The 23,005-nt window shown below is 48.4% G+C and overlaps 1 protein-coding gene across 1 annotated transcript in view; it reads left to right on the top strand.

Annotated features, from left to right (window-relative positions):
* Nucleotides 1-23,005, top strand: part of MAML2 (mastermind like transcriptional coactivator 2) — a 147,680-nt gene that overhangs the window by 119,205 nt on the left and 5,470 nt on the right. The window contains exons 3-4 of the mRNA XM_028726125.2: nt 16,500-16,685; nt 19,781-19,892. Of these exons, the coding sequence (XP_028581958.2) occupies nt 16,500-16,685; nt 19,781-19,892 (298 nt within the window). The remainder of the gene's footprint in view (nt 1-16,499; nt 16,686-19,780; nt 19,893-23,005) is intronic.

Below are 23,005 nucleotides of genomic sequence, written 5' to 3'. Positions count from 1 at the left end.
TAGCTTACTGGGATTGGCATGGTTTGGACCACTGGGGCTAGCCGTCACTGGGGTGAACCACACGAGCTTACAAGTGGACGTGGACGCCATATGCAAGGAATTTCCGGGGTTTTTTGATGGGAAATTGGGACAGTATACGGGGCCCCCCATTGCTCTACAGCTTGACCCCGCAGTACGACCGGTCAGGCTCAAGGCCCGCCGGGTCCCGTTCGCCCTGAAACCCCGTATAGACGAGGAATTGGACCGACTCGTGGAGCAAGGAGTGCTGGAGCCGGTGCCTAATGCCCCCTGGGAAACCCCAATTGTCACACCCGTCAAGCCTAATGGTTCGGTCCCCATCTGCGCAGACTACAAATGTACCATAAACAAGGCCCTCACGGCCCATGCATACCCAGTGCCAGTGGTCAGCCATGTCCTTGCCACCCTGGCTGGGTCGAAAATTTTTGGCAAGCTGGACTTGGCCCAAGCATATCAACAGCTGCCAGTTGATGAGGCCACAGCAGAGGCACAGACGATTGTGACGCACAGAGGAGCGTTCAGGGTAAAGCGGCTGCAATTCGGTGTCAGCGTGGCACCAGGCATATTCCAGAATCTAATGGACTCGCTCCTTAAAGGGATTCCTGGCGTCACCCCCTTCTTCGATGATGTGTTGATTGCCGGGCCCACACCAGAGGAGTTTGAGGACCGCCTCCGCACTGTTCTGCACCGTTTCCAGACAGCGGGTCTCAAGGTGAAGCGGGAAAAATGTCTACTAGGAGTGCCTCAGGTGGACTTTCTGGGATTTATGGTGGACGCAGAAGGGGTCCACCCAACTGGGGACAAGGTACGGGCCATTTGTGATGCCCCAGCGCCCAAGAACAAGACTGAACTTCAGGCCTTCTTGGGACTATTGAACTTTTACCATTCCTTCCTTCCCCACAAGGCGGCGGTAGCGGAGCCCCTACACAGACTCCTGGACAAGCGGGCCCCTTGGGTGTGGGGCCAGCGCCAGGAGGCCACATTCCAGGCAGTCAAGGACTTGCTTGTCTCAAACTCGGTCTTGGCACACTTCGACGAGAGGCTGCCAGTGGTGCTAGCATGCGACGCCTCGCCCTATGGCATTGGCGCTGTCCTGGGACACCAACTCCCGGATGGAAGAGAGGTACCGGTGGCATACTTTTCCCAGACACTCAATGCAACCGAGCGGAACTACTCGCAAATCGACAAGGAGGGTCTGGCAATCGTGAAGGGAGTAAAAAAATTCCATGATTTCTTGTACGGACGGCCCTTTACTGTGGTGACTGACCACAAGCCGTTGCTTGGCTTGTTTGCCCCCGAAAAGCAGACCCCCCCAAGTGCTGTCTCCTCGCGTCCTCAGGTGGTCAATTTTCCTTGCCAGCTACCAGTATGCACTGATTCACCGTCCGGGGAAGGCGATGGGCCATGTGGACGCCCTCAGCAGGCTACCACTACCGGAAACAGGCCCCGACCCAGCACCTGCACAAGAGGTTATGAGCCTGGAGCTGCTTCCTGACCGCCCCATTCAGGCACAAGAAGTTGCAGACCATTCCAAGAAAGATAGGGTCATCTCCCGGGTCCTGGACTGGGTGTGGAGGGGATGGCCCAGCAGCAGCCCCGGGCCAAAATTCGCTGGCTACACAACCCGCAAACATGAACTGTCGGCCCACAAGGGGTGCCTGTTATGGGGAAGCAGGGTCGTTGTTCCCCAGCCCCTCCGCAAAAGGGTCCTCACAGCCCTACACGAGACACACCCAGGGGTAGTAAGAATGAAGGCCCTTGCCAGGAGTTATGTGTGGTGGCCGGGGATCGACGGAGAGATAGAGGCCTGGGTCAAACACTGCCAGGCCTGCCAAGAATCCCGCCCAGATCCCCCAAGGGCCCCAGTCCAGTCCTGGGAGTCCGCCCGAGCACCATGGTCACGCCTGCATGTGGACTTCGCTGGCCCCTTTCAGGGGAAAACATTCTTCATAGTGGTGGACTCCTACACCAAATGGCTGGAAGTCGCACTGGTACCGTCCACTTCTACGTCCGCAGCCATCCGGGTACTACGCAGGCTGTTTGCAACCCACGGGCTCCCTGACACTCTCGTCTCAGACAACGGGACTGCATTTACGTCAGGAGAATTCCAAACCTTTACAGCGCAGAACGCCATCCGCCACATCCGTTCGGCGCCATTCCACCCTGCCACCAATGGCCAAGCAGAACGCATGGTGCGGACCACCAAGGACACCCTTCGCCGCATGACGCAAGGGGATTGGGAGTACCGCCTTGCCACATTCCTTCTAGCACAGCACAGCACCCCCAGCTCAACGACTGGCCGGAGCCCCGCTGAACTACTAATGGGTCGGCGCCTTGCAATCAGATTGGACCGCCTTCACCCCGATAGAGCTCAGGATGAGGTAGTGGTGGGGGAAGGCAGGAACCCCCGGACCTTCGAGGCCCAGGACCCAGTGTACGCAAAGAATTTTGGGGCAGGCCCTGCATGGGTACCCGCCACAGTCACCAGGGTCACTGGCCCCGTGTCGTACGAGGTGCTAACAGATGGGGGGCAATGCTGGCGCCGCCACTGCGAACAGATACGGCGACGATTCCCGGGAGAAAACCAGGAGGAGGAGGACAGGTCAGAGGAGTCCCAAGGGAACAGTGGGGCAGTGAGGCCCATAGAGCAGCAGGGGCAAGTAGGAGAGGCAGAATCAGTAAATACAGAGAGGACCCGTGAGGCCGAAAGGACACCGGAGCCAGAACCACGACTGAGCGAGCCGCTTGCGCCAGACCAAACAGCCCCATCACAGCCAGCATCCTTGGAACACGGGCCAGAACCTGAACCCCGGACCAGGGAACACCCCAGGCCGCAACGCACACGTAGGCCGCCGGCGTACCTCGAGGACTATGAATGCGACCTCCCGGGCAGGACTGGAACTTAGAGGGGAGGGGTGTTATGTACTGAGTTGAATAGGATCCAAACTGCAGCAGTCTGATTGGTCCTAGAACAATAGGATCCAAAAGGCAGCAGTCTGATTGGTCCTAGAACAATAGGATTCAGAATGCAGCAGTCTGATTGGTCCTAGAACAATGCAGCAGTATGATTGGTTGGCAGGAACCACCCAATCATGCTCCAGATAGATGTGAATCCACAACCAGATTGGCTTACAGTAGAATTCCGGAATTAGCCAATCATGTGCAGCCCATTGTGTAAATAATGTATATAAAGCAGATACTCTGAGGGGACATTCATTCATTCCTCCTCACCACTATGAGCTGAATAAAGAGCATGAAATCACTTTGCGACTCTGAGTATATTTCAGCCATCCAACCTCTGCTTAAAAACATCCAGTGAAGGAGAGTCCACCATATCCCGAGAGGGAGTCCGTTCCACCGTCGGAACAGTAAAAAAGTTCTTCCTGAGGTTGAGTCAGAATTGCCTTTCTCATAACTTCGGATCCATTTTATTCCACACCATAGGTAGAGAATTTGTGGCATTCCGGAAGTTTCTGTGGACTACAGCTCCCAACATCCTTGACCATTGGCTATGGTGGCTGGTGGCCTAGAGCTGAAGGAGGTTGTTAGTCCAACAACATCTGGAAGGTCATATCTTCTTCCTCCGTGTTCTGCAGTCTGAAGGGAAACCCTGTCTCTTGGCCACTCTCCTCAAAAAATGGCAGGGTGACAAGAATCATGATTTGAAGGTCATGATTTGAAGTCATCCATCTCCTGTTGATTCTGCTAATTCCCATCACCACCCTAAAGTAGGAAACAGGAGGGAAAGAATTGTTTCGTTTATTATACAAATGCCAACAGATGCCTAAAGACTGTTTCAAAACCTGTGGCACAAAACCGTGACATGTTTTATATGGTTTGGCGAAAGCTCTGTGTGGCCAACAGCAGAAGGTATCTATTGATACCGTAAGAGAAATGTGTGCAAAATGTTTGTGCGTGTGCATGTGTGTTTAAAGCCTTTTATGGGTCTGTTTTGATTCTCAATCTGTGCTGATTAAAAAGGATGATCAGAAACAGAAACAAAAGCTACCTCTAAAAGGAGATTTAATCCTCGAGAAAAAGAAGTACTTCATTTATCGCAACTGTACTTATCTCACACAGAGCAAGGGGATTATGTGATAGCTTTTGTGTTCACAGTGATTGTGGCGAGACGGTTGCTAACATAATAGACTTGCTGGCCTGCCGAAACCAAAACATTTTTTTTTAACAGTCATTCAGACTTTGCATCTGACTTCCAAGGAGTGTGTTGGTTTCAACAAAAAATTGGTCTGCCCTCTCATTTGAGGAAAGGGGGTGAAGTATTCCCCCATAGGGATGTGGGTGGCACTGTGGTCTAAACTAGGGGTCAGCAAACTTTTTTCAGCAGGGGGCCGGTCCACTGTCCCTCAGACATTGTGAGGGGGCTGGACTATTTAAAAAAAAAAAAAATGAACAAATTCCTATGCCCCACAAATAACCCAGAGATGCATTTTAAATAAAAGCACACATTCTACTCATGTAAAAACACCAGGCAGGCCCCACAAATAACCAAGAGATGCATTTTAAATAAAAGGACACCATTCTACTCATGTAAAAACACGCTGATTCCTGGACTGTCCACGGGCTGGATTTAGAAGGCAATTGGGCCAGATCCAGCCCCCGGGCCTTAGTTTGCCTACCCATGGTCTAAACCATAGAGCCTCTTGGGCTTGCTGATCATAAGGTTGTTGGTTCGAATCCCCGCGACAGAGTGAGCTTCCATTGCTGTCCCAGCTCCTGCCAACCTAGCAGTTCGAAAGCACGCCAGTGCAAGTAGATAAATAGATACCGCTGTGGCGGGAAGGTAAATGGCGTTTCCATGCGCTCTGGCTTCCGTCACGGTGTCCTGTTGCGCCAGAAGCGGTTTAGTCATGCTGGACACATGACCAGGAAAGGCTGTCTGCAAACAAATGCTGGCTCCCTCTGCCTGAAAGCAGAGATGAGCGCCGTACCCCAAAGTCAAATTCCACTGGCCTTAACCGTCCAGGGGTCCTTTGCCTATTAGACACAACATTGATGGTGTGGAGGTGACAATGTGGGCTTCAGCCCCTCTCCCGAATGTAGCAGTCTCCCCACTTACGCCTCCACCAGCGATGGTAGAACATAGCTGTCATGGCTGGAAGCCATAACCTCAATCAGATGTAGCAGTGTTGCATCTCTGTTGGTCTGCTTCCAATTTACATCGTGCTTAGAGGAGACCCACTGAAACCAACAGTCTCAATATAGTCCATGCAGTTTTATTTTTGGCAACGTGCAAAGCGGCCACATTGCAGGAGTGGGGAGACAGCGCTCAGTCCGCAGCCGAGAAACCCACGCCCACTCCTGTTTGAATGCACATCTGTGTGTAAACATTTGTGCTTATACGCAGGCACATTTGCAAATTACACACACACACACACACACACACACGTTTCTCTAGCTACATTTTCTAGTACAAAGAAAACACTTCTTCAAGAGGGTGCATAAACGTATACACTCAAGCACATTTGAATCAAATAATCAAATACCTTTGAAACAAGTGGTTGTAGCATTAAGGTACATTCTCTAGGCGATGAGAGTGGGAGAAAAATACATTTAGATAGAAGATACATTTTGATACATTCAGGAAAAAGATACAGCATTTAGACCAAACATAGATTTATATATGTTCTGGAAGTCAATGGAAAGATACAACAAAAAGAAGGTATATTCTTAGTGAACGGCACATTCAGAAGATACGTTCTTCGAAGTCCAAGGCGCAGCTTACATTCTTGTAGGATATTAAAGCAGAATACTATATATTTGACATTGGTAGGGTCATTTTCCTTTCTTCCCCTCTTTGACCCTGATTTTCTTACAACACAGGCGACCACCCTGGCGTGGGAAAAGCCCTAAATAAAATCAGGTCCTTCGGGCATCCAAGAAGCCAGATTCAGATTCTTTCAGACCAGACTGGAGTGGCTGAAATCTGTTCCAAACCGGATTCACTCCCCAAGTCCATTTTTTAAAAAAATAAATGAATCCACTTTGAGAAGCTTTCTCCACCCCACCCAAGAAGGACCTCATGGTGCTCACACACCCCATCTCCTCCCTATTTCCTTTGTGTCGGCACAAAAGAATTTGGCCTCTGGGATTGGCTGGGAAGAGATCAGTGCAGCCATGTGTAAAGTTTGCAAGGCACGGGAGCAAACGTGTCATTAAACATTAGAAGTCATTCAATCACACCCATGTCTTCATTGACTGAAGGAAAAAAGGGGAGAGGGAGAGTCTACGTACAACCAGGCGCGGAGAAAGGTGGCTCTCTTCAAAGCTGCCCCTTTTCTTGCTGTCTGCAGCGCCTGCTTTCGTGGTGGGTGTTTGGGGAGCAGGGTCTGCTTCTTCCAATTCTGCTTTCTGTTTCCTCCTTCCACTACGATCTAGGTTACATAACCCGCTTCCAGGGAAACTCAGCAATTTGCTTCAACAAATAGAGTGAAAAGGTGAAGTGCCCTGATCCGAACGGTTAAGTCAGCTCCCAGCTATTTTTAAACTTGCGGTTGGCCTTCCTGAATACCTGCGTGCCTGTGATGTCAGCTTAGGCCCAGGGAGAGAAAACTTAGCAGGCAGCGAAGAAGAGAGATGGAAACCGGCGTATTATTGTTTCCGCGCGCACAGAGAGAGAGAGAGAGAGGAGGGAGAGAAAGAGAAAGTCTTTTTTCCCATAGATTAAGTGGGAGGGAAAAAATAAACAAGACGGCAGGAGAAAAATGAACACGGAACAATTATAATAAGAGATGTCTTAATTGCCTCTGGCACAAAATAAGAGCTCTGCGAGATGTTGGAAGCAGGCGCCACCTGCCGGCCGCAAGCGGCGTTTTCGGAAAACATCAGGAACAGAATTGAAAGGAAAGTTGGACAGCCAATGTTTGAGCTGGGCAGATGCTCTGCAGTTAAAACGCACATGCTCCCAAAGGAATCCTGGGACATGCAGTTCACTCCTCACAGAACTACAGTTCCCAGCGGCCCTTAATGAACTATACTGTTCCCAGGGTTCTTTGCCAGTGTGGAAATGTGCTTTGAATGTGTCGTGTTTATGCAGCCCAAATATTGCGCTGCAGAACATAGGAAGCCATTGTGGTGGTGGTGGTGGTGTTGCTTAGTCGTTTAGTCATGTCCCGACTCTTCGTGACCCCATGGACCAGAGCACGCCAGGCACTCCTGTCTTCCCCTGCCTCCCGCAGTTTGGTCAGACTCGTGTTTGTAGCTTTGAGAACACTGTCCAACCATCTCATCCTGTGTCATCCCCTTCTCCTTGTGCCCTCCATCTTTCCCAACATCAGGGTCTTTTCCAGGGAGTCTTCTCTTCTCATGAGGTGGCCAAAGTATTGGAGCCTCAGCTTCAGGATCTGTCCTTCCAGTGAGCACTCAGGGCTGATTTCCTTCAGAATGGAGAGGTTTGATCTTCTTGCAGTCCATGGGACTCTCAAGAGTCTCCTCCAGCACCATAACTCAAAAGCATCAATTCTTCGGCGATCAGCCTTCTTTATGGTCCAGCTCTCACTTCCATACATCACTACTGGGAAAACCATAGCTTTAACTATACGGACCTTTGTTGGCAAGGTGATGTCTCTGCTTTTTAAGATACTTACTGGGTTGCCCCAGCCGCTCTGGGCAGCTTCCAACATATATAAAAAAAACATAATTAAACATTAAACTTTTTTTAAAAAAACCTTCCCTATACAGGATTGCCTTCAGACGGCTTGGGGGTGAGATAACTCCATGCCCTCCAACATTTCTTCAATGAAAATAGGGACATCCTATGGAAAAGTGGGACATTCCAGGATCAAATCAGAAACTAGGACAGCTTCTCTAAATCAGGGACATCCCTGGAAAATAGGGACACTTGGAGGGCCTGTGTGCTTTCCACTATTTTCAGCTAGAAAATACAGGGTTTCAGGCAGGATAGTTTTCCGGCCCTACCTGCGGATGCCAGGGATTAAACTTGGGACCTTCTGAATGCAAAGCTCCTTCCCCTTCGTTTATCAATGCCCTTCTTAAAATGTGACCCGTGCACACCAGACCTGGACACAGTATTCCAGATGCAGCCTGACATAGGAAGATACCTGCTGGATCAGAACCAAGATCCACCTAGTCAAGAAGCACCATGATTCCAACAGATTCCAACCCAAGAGATACTTCAAGGAAACCACCAAGCAGAGCTCAAGGGCGAAAGGTTTAAGTTGGAGGAGATTAGGAATCTTTCTTTGATTGCATTGGGGATTTGATTTCAGTTGCTTCTTGCAAGGAGCCCCTTAAAGCAGGGTTCTTCTTCCCTGGTCCCATATATCTAGACAATGTTAGGCATCGTAAATTGGAGAAACAGAGATTAGAGAGCGGGGAGAAGGTTAAACTCATCGCTGAGATCTTTTGGACTTATTGCTTTGTCACCTGAAGGCTACCAGAGTCATTTGTTGATTTTAGCTGCATGCTGATGCTATCTTTTCTGTTGAGTTGATGTACAAGCTTGGAAGGGGATCAAAGCTCAGTGGCGCAGAACGCATGTTTTGCACGGGGGAGGGCCCTGAAAGCACAAGTCGGGGAGCTGTTAACCGACCAGGGATCCCAGGCATGTTGTTGAAAAGCACAGGTTGTATACAGGCTTAGCCATGATTAAACTCATTGAAATAAATGGGTTTTAAACTACCAGAGACATCACCTTGCCAACAAAGGTCCGAATAGTTAAAGCTATGGTTTTCCCATTAGTGATGTATGGAAGTGAGAGCTGGACCATAAAGAAGGCTGATCGCCGAAGAATTGATGCTTTTGAATTATGGTGCTGGAGGAGACTCTTAAGAGTCCCATGGACTGCAAGAAGATCAAACCTCTCCATTCTGAAGGAAATCAGCCCTGAGTGGTCACTGGAAGGACAGATCCTGAAGCTGAGGCTCCAATACTTTGGCCACCTCATGAGAAGAGAAGACTCCCTGGAAAAGACCCTGATGTTGGGAAAGATGGAGGGCACAAGGAGAAGGGGACGACAGAGGATGGTTGGACAGTGTTCTTGAAGCGACCAGCATGAGTTTGACCAAACTGCGGGAGACAGTGGAAGACCAGAGTGCCTGGCGTGCTCTGGTCCATGGGGTCACGAAGAGTCGGACACGACTAAACAACAACAGCAATAGAACTGTAGTGTGGATCAGGGTATTGAAGACCTGGTAGTGCAAGCCCCTGTTTGATGAGGAAAATTTCCAGCCCAAGGGCCGCATTTTGTCATAGGCAGCTTTCCAGGGGCCAAATTCCATTGGTGGGCATCATTGGGTGAAAATGCGGACGGAGTAACAGATACGACTCCTTACCTTTGTCCACTAGGTTGTAGAATTGGAAGGGACCACAAGGGTCATTGCCTGAGGCAATGGACAAGATGGCGCCCTTCCCCAAGGCACACACGGAAGCCAATTGGACTGTTAGTTGAACCTTACTCCAATACTAATGAAAGGACAATGTCTTCCACTGCACTTGAGGGCAGCAGACTGTTGCAGGTGGTACAGGGCTCTCATAGCTCTGGCCACACCCCGCTCCTCAGCAACTGCCACCTAAGGCAGCTGCCTCACTCTGCCTCATTGTAGGGCTGGCCCTGACCCTGAGATTCCTTACCCCTGGGTTCCTACACTGGCGATTCAAACGCAGACTCCTACGCGGAAAGCCCAAGTATTGTACCTGGTATCTTCTGCATTTGAAAGCATGAACAGTGGTACCTCAGTTTACCAACTTAATCCGTTCCGGAAGCCCGTTCTTAAACCAAAGCCGTTCTTAAACTGAGGCGTGCTTTCCCTAATGAGGCCTCCTGCTGCCGGTGCCCTCCCACCATTCGGCTTCCGTTCTTAGACCGAGGTAAAGTTCGCAAACCGGGACAATACTTCCGGTTTTGCGGAGTTCGTAAACCGAATGGTTCGTAAACAAGGCTGTTCTTAAACCAAGGTACTGCCACTGTACTCTCCTACTGAATGATTGCCCTTTCCTCACAATGCGAGGAGAAAGATGGCACAATGTAAAACCTCTGGGTGCCCGACAGTTACAAAGTTCCTAAGAATAACTGTTGCCCCATGTTGTCTTTATTTCTCCCTCCCACCCACCCCTCTTTTTGGATTGCTGGAACGAACCGAGGATGGCCTCAGCAGGACAAAATGTAGATATGATCTCACTGTCAGGCCTTGAGCATGAGAAGAATGTGTAATGAAACGCTGGCATGCATACCTGTGGTTGGGGTGACTGAAAGGAGAGAGGGAAGCGAGCAACTTTTTCTGCTGTTAATTTCCAAACTCTGCAAAAGAGGACAATCACCAGTCAGGCATGTATTATATCAGGCCTCAAATATCTTTTTATTTACTGTAAGGTGGGAAAGATAATTTTACGTCCCGCTCTCCTCCTCCTCCTCCTCCCCGCTTTTTAAAAGACAATTCCTTTCAGCCACATTTTCTCCCTTCCCTGGAAGAAATTTTGCGCGATTATGGCAAAGAGGCAACGTAAATTAAACAACTGAGTCATACAAACACACATTACTCTTGGCTCGAGTAATCTTTCCTTCTCTATCTCAGTTCCTCCGTGCCGTGTAAAAGATTACTTTAATCTCTTAAGAACATGACAGTGTCAGAATATTTTCTTTCTCTCTCCGCTCCTTTCTTGTTCATCTACACACACACACACAAGTATCATTTCATTACGTTTTTTTAAATTATATTTCCGTGCTGCTTTTCACTGACACAAATCACAAAGCTGCTCACATGCAATAGCAATAATAAGAACACCACAGTTGCAACATGAATCACATAGAATAATCAACCATCCATTGGTAGTAATTACAAGTCGTCAGCAAAACAACCCCCTTCTATAAAACACTATTAACAAAACGACTAAAAAAAATAAGCTAAAGAAGCACAACCACAACAAAATTCATGTTATAAGGTTCACGAAGCACGACAGCACTCATAACCCACAAAACAATACTAGCGACATTAACAAACTAACAACCGAAAACAAACCAAGCGTGGCCCTTCCTGTCCTCCACCCAGGCAAGTGAGAAGCATAGAATAGCAAAGTTTGGAAGGTACCCAGGGGTCATCTAGTCCAACCCCCTTGCAATGCAGGTATCCCAGCTAAAGCATCCAACACAGGTGGCCACCCAGCATCTGCTTTAAAACCTCCAAGGGTCTTATCATCAGAAAGTGCTTCCTGGTGTTTAGTCGGAATCTCCTTTCCTGTAACTTGAAGTTGAAGCCATTGGTTCAAGTCCTTCCCTCCAGAGCAGGAGAAAACAAGCTTGCCCCATCCTCTTTAGGACAGCCCTTGGGATATTAGAATCAAGGACATATTCCAGCCAGGCAAATATACTCTCAGGGATTTTGAAGCAAGGCTGGGGAAAGTGTGGCCTGAGAGGTAGCAAGGTCCACATCAAAATACTTGGAGGGTTTCTTTTGGCTCCTGGGCTTGTGATTCTCCATCACTGGTGCAAACTGTGGAATAAGAAGGACCTTTGGTCTGGCTCGGCAAAGAACCAGTGTTCCGACTCAGCTTTCTACATTCCCATGAGACCCCTTGGTTTGAACTGATCTTATGGTAAAGGTAAAGGGACCCCTGACCGTTAGGTCCAGCTCGGCAAAGAACCAGTGTTCCGACTCAGCTTTCTACATTCCCATGAGACCCCTTGGTTTGAACTGATCTTATGGTAAAGGTAAAGGGACCCCTGACCGTTAGGTCCAGTCGCGGACGACTCTGGGGTTGTGGCGCTCATCTCGCTTTACTGGCCGAGGGAGCCGGCGTACAGCTTCCGGGTCATGTGAGCAGCATAACTAAACCGCATCTGGCGAACCAGAGCAGCGCATGGAAACACTGTTTACCTTCCTGCCAGAGCAATACCTATTTATCTACTTGCACTTTCATGTGCTTTTGAACTGCTAGGTTGGCAGGAGCAGGGACCGAGCAACGGGAGCTCACCCCATCGCAGGGATTCGAACCGCCGACTTTCTGATCAGCAAACCTTAGGCTCTGTGGTTTAGACCACAGCACCACCTGCGTCCCTCGATCTTATGGTACCCTGCCCTGATATCACTCTCTGGTGAGGGGCAGCTTTAAAACATTTGAGATAGATAAAGAAAAGGCATCTTGTAAAACAAAACAAAACCTCTAGGAAGGTGGAATTGGGACACTGACTTCCCACGGAGAGGGATACCCAGGAAGCTGGGGTCTCCTCCACCCCACCTCCCAGCGCAGTGGGTCTTTCCTTCTTCTGAGTTGGTGGGAGGAACACACCTTGATTTGCAAGGGGCCGCCACAGACGACGCAGCCACGCTCTGGCAGCCTCCACAAGGAAGCTCCTGCCAAGTCAGAGCGGTGACTTTGTGGGGATCACAGTTGGATCTGTGCCTCTTGGAGGCCTTCCCAAACCTCAGACAAGGAACCTTTTGGGAACGTTGTCGGAGGTTTCGCAGCCCCCAGATCCGACCTAAAATGACATTTAGGTCGGTCAAACTCTCGTCCTGAGTTTTTGCTTTAATTACTGCACGGTTTCAGTGGGGTTCTTCCTGTTGCATATTTTAATTAGGGATGTTTGTGTTTTAATGCTTGGCTCATTGAATTCCATCCTTGTTTGTTTGTTTTTGTTTATTTTAATTAAATTTTTATTCAGTTTTCTTTTTCATTCATTACATACATCTCATACCCATAACATTTTCTGTTCATTCCTTCCTCCCTCCCCTCCTAGGCTTCCCCCAACTTCCGCTTCCGGTTTGTTTCTGCTTTCACCCACCTTGCTACCTCCTAAAAGAAAAAAATACTAATAGTATACTTACACAATAACATCTGAACTATAAACATAAAAATGAAAATAAGTACACCATATTATTTCCCTATCTTCAACACATTTTCTAATACAGTGGTACCTCGGGTTAAGTACTTAATTCGTTCCGGAGGTCTGTTCTTAACCTGAAACTGTTCTTAACCTGAAGCACCACTTTAGCTAATGGGGCCTCCTGCTGCTGCCGTGCCGCCGGAGCACGATTTCTGTTCTCATCCTGAAGCAAAGTTCTTAACCTGAGGTACTATTTCTGGGTTAGCGGAGTCTGCAACCGGAAGCATATGTAACCTGAAGCGTTACCCCAGTTTGGTAAGAAAGTAAAACAGATCATCATCAGTTATAAGCCTGCGTATTGAAGAAGACACTAAGCAAAGCACATGTTTTGTCTTTTAAGATTTAGGGGCAGGTAGTAGCTCACTAGGAGGAACGCGGGTAGCTCTGTGGGTTAAACCACAGAGCCTAGGACTTGCCAATCAGAAGGTCGGCGGTTTGAATCTCCGCGACGGGGTGAGCTCCCGTTGCTCGGTCCCTGCTCCTGCCAACCTAGCAGTTCAAAAGCACGTCAAAGTACAAGTAGATAAATAGGTACCACTCTGGTGGGAAGGTAAACGCGTTTCCGTGCGCTGCTCTGGTTCGCCAGAAGCGGCTTAGTCATGCCTGCCACATGACCTGGAAGCTGTACGCCGGCTCCCTCAGCCAATAAAGTGAGATGAGCGCCGCAACCCCAGAGTCGGCCACGACTGGACCTAATGGTCAGGGGTCCCTTTACCTTTACTAGTAGCTTACTGGCAGAGCCTCTGCATTGCATACAGAAGCTCCAAAGTTCAATCTCTGGCACCTCCAAGTCAGGCTAAGATGGACTCCCTAGCTCTGCTGCCAGTCAGTGTAGGAAATATTGAGGTGGATGGACCAGCCGTCTGACTTGGTACAAGGCAACTTCCTGTATTCCTATGATTCATGCTTTCAGACACTTTCACCCAGAGAAAGTGATGAAATGTTGGCCCACGGGAATTCAGAAGTGTGTGTCATTGTGCATTGTGGACATTTTATAAAATAAAATAAAATAAATGCAGCCCTGTTTGATCGCGCATGGGCACCCTGTAGCCCAGACAGGAAATATGTCAGACTGCCCCGGCAGGAGGCTGCACTGAGCACGTGCAGAAGCGAACAAGACACCACTTCATGATTCATCACGGCCAACCTTTGTCCGCCTTTCGAGGCTTGACAAGGCTGGTGACGAAGGGCTGCTTTGCCGTTGCTGTTGCTACGTGATCGCAAGAGCAAATCTGGAGCTTAAGGAAGGACGCAACTCTCTCTCTCTGGGGTCCCGATTATCTATCCACCATCTATTTCATGGGCTTTGATATATGTCTTAATTACCAAGGTTTCTAAGCGGTGTACATAAAAAATTTTACAAAAAAGCATATGCAACGGATAAAATCAATTATCATAAAGAGAGAAAAGGACCTTGAATGCCTACTGGAATGGAAAGTTATTTGTCAAACGCCTAAAATTCAGTAGAGAGTTGGGGGCTGGTTCAGTCTTAGCCAGAAGGGAGCTCCACCAAGTCAGACCCACAATACTGAATATATATATTGGTGGTTATTAGCTGAGCCTCTGAGCCATGTGGAGGAGCAGGGTCAGAGACGTGTGTGCTGCCCAGCTTATATGAAAAAAGGCAAAGTGTGGTAGTCTCTGGAGAAATGAAATAATTTTTATTTTTATTGCCATAAACTTTAGAGTAGTGAGTGGGGGACATCTGCACTGTCTGTGCAAAGTGAAACCAGATGAATCCCATTACTGGATATAAAAAGACAACAGTATTAAAGGAAGAGCGTAGCTTGGAAATGGAATGCAAAGCCAATCTGTTTAGCCATAATTTTCCTTTCAAAATACTTCAAGGAGGACGGTACTTTGCACAAGACCTTAGCAAACAGCAACCTTAAAGTATCTTGCAACCTAAGATTAATCAGTCACCCACTTTTTAAAACGTCTATTTAACCAATTGCTCTCACCCCTGCTGTGTACCCATCTGTACTGGTTCCTCTTTGAAAATGGACTTTTCAAATCTGATTCAGGGGCACCATTAGATGGAGACAAAAGGAGCCCAATGTTGGTCACTGCTTGGACCAGGAGGTCAGTTTTGTCCCGTTCCATCAGTTTCCTCAACTGTGAGACATTTAGGGCTCATCCCCACTTCTGCTTGTCCCATGACTATAAAGCACAGGTCGGTTGTCCCCCCCCCCCCCCCCCGCTGTATTCCTTTCCCATGGAAAACCCACTCTTTAGTGCTAAATTGGAGCAAATGTCAGTCTGGAAAAACCCTGAATTGCCATTTGTTCCAACTGAGTGCAAAAGAGCGGTTTTCTCCGGGGGGATCAGCAGGACCTGAGGAAGTGTGGATGAACCCTTTTTTGTCCCATTGAATTGAATGGAAGCCACTGAGACCTAAAGGTTCCTTGACTAGAGTGGGCTGCCTTGTTAACTGCCTAGCCCTGTCCATGGTTCTGTTTCTTGGTCACGGTAGAGTGTGACAGAGGTATAAACTTTTTTTGAGAGAGAGAGAGAATATATTTTTGTGGTTTAATTTTTTGTGATTTTTAAATGGCTTATAATGTTGTTTTTTCAATTGTTGCTACCTGCCCTGGGATCTTAGGGTGAAGGGTAGGTAATTAATTAACACAAACAACAAGCAATGGTACAGGTTGCCTAGCGAAGCACTGAGATTACCTGTTGGGGAAGCCAAAGTTGCATCTTGCATAGTAGATCCTGCATTGATCAGGAGGCTAGACCAGATGACATACACAGTCCCTTCTGACTCTATAATTCTAGTACTTTTGGGATGTATTACAGTCTCTGGGCACAGATACACATTGCACCCTAATTTCAGATCCTTGGCGGTGACCATCAAGCACAACCCTGCTTTGAGCTCCGTCTGTGGGCCATGCTAGAGTGTAATAGGGTGTCAGCAGAGCTGGGAGGAATACTGGGAAATGGCTTGAGACAAATACAGTGGTACCTTGGGTTAAGTGCTTAATTCATTCCGGAGGTCCGTACTTAACCTGAAACTGTTCTTAACCTGAAGCACCGCTTTAGCTAATGGGGCCTTCTGCTGCTGCTGCGCCGCTGGAGCACGATTTTTGTTCTCATCCTGAAGCAAAGCTCTTAACCCGAGGTACTATTTCTGGGTTAGCGGAATCTGTAACCTGAAGCGTATGTAACCTGAAGCGTATGTAACCCGAGGTGCCACTGTAATGAGAGAATGAAAGGATAGCAAATAGACAGATAAGTTCTCCACCCGACAGAGAAGAAAGTTTCAGAAGTGGGTCATGCTGCAGTAACTGCGTTGATGGTTTCTGTTGATGTAGCCACTGCTGTATAATCACACTTATTTCTACAAACAGCTACGGCGGCTCTCCTTTGAGCTCCTGTAAGCTCCTGTTAGAAAGCCACGGTTTTCTGCTGCAACCACAGGAGTAGTCCTGTAGTTTTCCCCGTGCTTCTCTTAATTTCCTCATCCCGGTTTCTGCTGCAGCCGTCCCATGGCTGAACGCAGAAGGCCCCATCTTTTAACCAGCCTCCACAAGCCTGAGGAAGCCTTGGTTTTCCATTTTTGCCCATGTGCATCTTTGCGAGCCTTTATCATCCTCTTTTTTCCTTCTTCTTTCTTTTGCAGGATCAACACTCCGTGCTGAGCCAAAGCGCAGGCCCCAATCCAACGTCAAACGCTTGCACGAATCCAAATGCTGCGAGCGGCTACATGAACTCACCTCAGCAAGCTCTGCTGAATCAGCAGCTGAAGCAACAACTCCTTTTGCAGCACCAGCAGCAGCAGCAGCAACAAAAGATACTAACTGAAGCAGTAAATTTTCAGTTTCCCTATTTTATTTTCCATGTAAATCGGTGCCATGTAGAATTCAGAAGCTGGTATTGCGAAAACAGCTACTGGGTCATTCTTAAGTCTGCCCATTTCACCTGCTCTGCTTGTATTTGGAGGGTGAGGGAAGCTCCCACAGGAGCAAATGGGAGCTTTTGTTTTCCATAGGAGCTTTTGTTTTTCCAATGGGAGCTTTTCCCCCAACACAGATTGCAAGCGTGGGGCTCCATTTCTTGATCAGGAACACAGTGGGTGGCAGAGGGTTGAAGGCCCACCCCCCATGCCCTATGCTAGGGTCCCAATCCAGACTGTAAAAGTGCAAATAGATTCCCTGCACCAATTGCACACGGGAACAATTCCCACAACAGACCCTCCCGTGGATTTAGAGTAGTGCAAAACCACAGCCAGTGAGTGTGTGGAGATTGGGGCGTGCTGTCTAGGTTAAACTTCATGCGCAATGCAAAGCTGTCATACTCTGAGTCAGACCTCCGCTTTGTCCTCTCAACACTTCCCGGTGTCTTGTATTTTTATTCTTTTTTCTGAAATAATTTTTATTTGATTTTACAAGTATAGAGTTATAACACAAAATACATATCCATATTTGGAGATTTCTCGATTTCCCACATTCCCCTCCACAGGTCCTATTATAAACCTTTTCAACTGCATATTATTTCATCATCCAAATTTTATATCTCTCCAGTTTATCCTTAATATCGTCTACATTACAAGTGTCATTGCAATGCTGCTAATTTTCTCATCTCCTTACAGTGGTCTCTCAAGTAAATTACTCTCAAGTAAATTATGAACTTTTCCCATTCTTTATTGAAGTTTTGGTCTTTTTGGTTCCTGAGCTTTCCGGTCACTTTTGCCATTTTGGCATCATCCAACAGCTTAGTTTGCCGTTCTTCCCTGATAGGGACTTTGTCATCTTTCCATCTCTGGGCTAGTAGCATCCGTGCGCGTGGCGCTGCGTACATAGAAAGTCTTTCCTTCTCCTTTGGTTCCTGGTGCCTTGCGAATTTGCCTGGAGGTCCTTTGAACTGGGGATGGAAAGGAATTAAACCTGCCACACCTTTTGCATGTGGAGCCTGTGTCTGTTTGTTCTTTGCCACAGAGCGTTCCAACCTTGCAGTGATTCCTCAGTGCAAGTTAGCAGCCTGACACAGGGCGGTTGGGGAGGCTGTAGGTTCAGCCATAAGGAAAGCAGGTTACAGGGCAGCCAAGTTGCTGGCTCACAGCAGCAAAGTTCCATTTCCTTCCTCAGCAGCTGCTGGCAGCGCACAGGGACCACCCATGCTCAGTGCCTGCATACCTTCAGGCGACACTTTCTCTGCTTACTGGAAACCTCTCGCAGACTGCAGAGCTGGGCTGAAAATCCCTTCCTTCTGTAGGAAGAGAGAACTCCTTTTGACAATCTGCTGAGAGGGAAAGAGAAGGCAATTGGTGCTGCTGGCTTCTCCCCTCTCCCTTTTTCTTTGGGGGGGGGGGTGTTAGCAGGGAAGCCTTGCCAAGTATGTCAAAAGTAGGCATGGATCTTGGCAGCCAGAAGACCAGAGTCCCAGATCCAGCTGGCTTTCTGCAAGCCACCCTCTCTTTTTTTGTACCCCATCTGCAGGCAGTATGGGGATAATAAGGCCAGTCTACCTTGTAAGGTAGGGGACGCGGGTGGCGCTGTGGGTTAAACCACAGAGCCTAGGACTTGCCGATCAGAAGGTCGGCGGTTCGAATCCCCACGATGGGGTGAGCTCCCATTGCTTGGTCCCTGCTCCTGCCAACCTAGCAGTTGGAAAGCACCTCAAAGTGCAAGTAGATAAATAGGTACCGTTCCGGTGGGAAGGTAAACGGCGTTTCCGTGCACTGCTCTGGTTCACCAGAAGTGGCTTAGTCATGCTGGCCACATGACCCGGAAGCTGTACGCCAGCTCCCTTGGCCAATAAAGCGAGATGAGCGCCGCAACCCCAGAGTCGGCCACGACTGGACCTAATGGTCAGGGGTCCCTTTACCCTATATCTTACCTTGTAAGGTTGTTGTAAAGCATGGATAGGGGACCAGTTGTTGTCGCCATTGGGCATGATGACTGGGGCTGGTGGCAGATGGCGTCTTCAACACCATTTGGAGAGCCTCGGGTTAGACAGTGGAACTGACTCCCTTGGGAGGTGGGAGGTTTTTAAGCAGCGGTTGGATGGCCATGTCTCATGGATGCTTTGGTTTCCTTCATTTCAAGGGGTTGGACTAGATGATTCTAAGGGTCCCTTCCAACTCTTCAGTTTCATGATCCCTGTTGCAAAGGTTACTGAAATAATTGTGCGTAGTGTTTAGAACACAATTGCTGGGTATGGGTTTATTATTCTGTCCAGGTTTGGCAGCAAGGGGAGCATTTTTCTAAGGTTAATAATGGCACTGGGGATGCAGTTTTCATTAGAATTGTGACTGGGGGTGGAAGGGTTAAAAATTTCCTTCCCCCCCCCACCCCCCTCTCTCCCTATGTCTTGATGAAAATAGGGAGGCCCACTACAATTATAATTAAAACTTTAAAAACCTGATGTACTTGCTAACTATGCCCTTACCTTAGAATCACATATATTTTTGTTTCAAGTTTTGTATTCCCTAGCACTTTCCCTAGGTTTGAAGCATACAGCCAATAGTAGTAGTAGTAGTTATTTTTTATTTTATTATTTTTATTATTTTTATTTTTATTTTTATTATTATTATTATTATTAGTTAAATGCCTCCCATCTGACTGGGGTGCCCCAGCCACTCTGGGTGGCTTCCAGCAAAACATAAAAAGCACAATCAAACATTTAAAGCTTCCCTAGACACAACCCTCATCCTCTCTTTGCTGACCCAACCAGTTTCCTGACATCCCGCCTGATGTCATATGGGAAGGTGGCAGAATCTGCACGTCAGAAACATCTGCAAAACCTTCCCATGCTTCCTTCTGCGCCATGGCCTTGAAACCGGCATCGCAGGAGTCTCCCCCAAATACAAAAGCCGTTCGAGCTGCGTTCGCATTCAGATCGCTCGCCTTTTGGCTAACCGAGAAAATGGGTTCACCTTCTCTTTTCTTTCTAATCCTGTAGGAGAAAATGACTCCGCAAGATCAGCTGAACCGGCACTCGACAAGGCCCCCGCCAGATTATAAAGACCAAAGAAGGAACCAGGTCAACATGCAGCAAACGCATCAGTATTCAGGTAAACATGCTTGAAGGCAGCAGTAAACAAGAGGACAGCTGCCAATGACTCGACTAGTTTTGAGTACAGTTGTACCTTGGTTTTTGAATTTAATCCGTTCCGGGAGTCCGTTTGTGTTATGTACTAAGCTTGGATCCTAGAACAAGAGGCAAGTAGGATCCTAGAATGCTACAACTGATTGGATTGCAGGAAAAGACCAATCAGGCTCCAGGAGGGAGTTAATCAACCTATTAGGCTGGTAGGATTGTAGAATGCAACAACTGATTGGCCTGCAGGAAAAGACCAGTCAGGCTCCAGGAGGGAAGCAGAATCAGCCAATCAGACGGGACACATTGTGTAAATATAAAAGCCTGAGGTTTGAGGGGCAATTCAATCCCTCTTTTACAAGCTGCAATAAAGAGCATGAAATCACTACAGGACTCCGAGTATATTTCAGTTCGACTCCCGGAACAGTTCAAAAACCGAGGCGGGGCTTCCGATTGGCTGCAGGAGTGCCCTGCAGCCAATTGGAAGCCACGCGGACATTCGGCTTCTGAAAATCGTTCAAAAACCGGAACAATCACTTCCGGTTTTCGATCGTTCATGAGCCAAAATGTTCGAGTTCAAAGGCGTTCAGCTTCTTGAGGTTCCATTGTATGGGAAATGTAGCCCTCTGCCCCACCGACAGTTCGCAAGCCCACCTGTCTCTGGGTTCAGGCCAGTGACCCGTCTAGACCAGCATTCTGCCCCTACAGTGACCAACCAGATTCCCGCAAGAAGTCCACAAGCAGCACTTGAGTGGGACAACACTCTCCCCTCCTGCGGTTTCAGGGGTGGCATGTATTGAGAAACACGCCACCCCTGAAAATGGAGGTGGTGTTGAGGAAATTTAAAATGGGTTCCTAGGCTGGAAGTATCCCCCGCCTCTTAATGGTCTGTGAAATATACTCGGAGTCGAGAGTGGATTTCGTGTTCTTTATTCACCTCACAGTGGTGAGGAGGAATGGAAGTTCCCCCAGAATGTCTGCTTTATATACATTATTTACACAATGGGCCCCACGTGATTGGCTAATTCTGGGATTCTCCTGTAGGCCAATCAGGTTGTGTATTCACTTCCACCTGGAGCTGGATTGGGTGGCTCCTGTGGACCAATCAGACTGCTACTTTCTGAATCCTATGGTTCTAGGACCAATCAGACTGCTGCATTTTGGATCCTATTCAACTCAGTACATAACAGTCTGGGTGGAGGATAGAGAGGGATGTGCATGCATGTGTAGAAATTAAGCTACCGTGCAAAGGTAAAATTTGCATCCATCGCTCGGCTCGCTTTTGCCTCTCGCTCCACCCACCACTGCCATTTGTCCCTGAGAAGGGCATGCAACCCTCAGGCGGAAGACGTCTCCCTGCCCCACTTACGAAGGGTGCGTGTGACGGACATCTGTTTGCAAACTAAGGGTGCTTGTCTGGAAGCCAGGACTGGTAAACCCTACTCAGACCTTATAAAAATGTGCAGGAATGTTTGCACTGGCTCCACCCCACCCCACCCCCCGGCCTCCATGATTTGGTTTTATACGCCTTTTCCACCTGAATATGCATATGTGCATTTTTATTTTAACTGAAACCGTATTGCAAAATCAACAGACGCGTGCAGTCGGATTGTTAGCTGTGTTCCGCTCCGTGTGTAAGTCTGGGAGTAGTGAATAAGGTCAGTGCACTTGGAAATGCAGACTGAACTGAATCCTCTTCCATCCCTATCCCGGAGTGGGGGCCCGAGGGGCTGTAGGCCTCACCCCTTGCGTCAATTGTCATTCCTGGGCGTGAATTTAAAAAACAACACATCCCCCAATATCACTGACTCACTCCTCTTGGTATCGAAGGTCTGGTAATGTTTTCTGCTCGGCGCTAATTGGAGTGAAATTTCTCCCCATCTGGTCTAAATCAGTGTGGCCAAAAAAAGAGGGGAGGGTGCTAAAAATAGCAAGCAGTTCAGAGAGGGAGAAGGAAACTTTGTCTTTGGAATGAGATAGAAAACCAATGTCCCAACCGCGGTGCCCTTTTAGGCAACTCACGTCTCTACCCAAAGAATATAGGGCTTGCGAGTCAACATGTTCCAGCTTTGCTTCAAGAGACTCCAAAACTCTTTGGTATCTTTTGCTACGTCTGGAAGGTTGCTTCATTCCAATGGCAGATGAGGCAATTCTAGCCAGAATGGTGTAGGTGCCAGGCTAGAAGTTTGGAGACCTGGGTTCAAGTCCCCACTCAAGCCATGAAGCTCCCTGGGTGACCTTGGGCCAGTCACTGCCCCTCATTGGACATCCACCGAAGCTGAACTTTGAAGGATTCAGCTCAGATAAAAGTTAAACCAAGGGTGCCAACTTGAATAAAATATTGGGGAGAGACCAGGTAAGCCCCACCATGCATAATGGATCATGTGGCGCAGGACACACATGACATTTGAACGGCAATGCCCATCAGCTTTGGGGTGGCCGTCCCCCTCAGATATTTTATTGGGGGCCCAAAGGGACCTCGGCCCCTGGAAACTGCAGTAGGGAGAGGACTCTTGTGCTCAGGTCCTGGTTGTGAGCTTCCCACAGCCATCCAGTCAGCCACAGTGAAAAGAGGGTGCTGGACTAGATGGGACATTCACCTGACCCAGCAGGCTCTTAGTACATTCTTATATTGCAGGCCCATTTCTTAGCCTTTTAGCATATATTTGTATGGTGGTGGTGCTGCAGTTGAAGCCCACCTTAGCTCAGGCCACAACCTGGTAGTGGGTCCCAACCCAGCAGCGGAAGACGAGTGCTCTCATTTCCTAATGGGACTGTCAGTTCTGTGTCCAGGGCAGCTGCCTACCAGTTCCATCTGGTACGCAGGCTGAGACCCTATCCGCCCGCAGACTGTCTTGCCAGAGTGATGCATGCTCTAGTTATCTCCCGCTTGGACTACTGCAATGCGCTCTACGTGGGGCTACCTTTGAAGGTGACCCGGAAACTACAACTAATCCAGAATGCGGCAGCTAGACTGGTGACTGGGAGTGGCAGCCAGGACCATATAACACTGGTTCTAAAGGACTTTCATTGGCTCCCAGTGCATTTCTGAGCACTATTTAAAGTGTTGGTGCTGACCTTTAAAGC

Source organism: Podarcis muralis, chromosome 4 (genome assembly GCF_964188315.1).
Source record: "Podarcis muralis chromosome 4, rPodMur119.hap1.1, whole genome shotgun sequence".
NCBI classification, from domain to species: domain Eukaryota; kingdom Metazoa; phylum Chordata; class Lepidosauria; order Squamata; family Lacertidae; genus Podarcis; species Podarcis muralis.
This window is presented reverse-complemented; position numbering and strand designations above follow the sequence as displayed.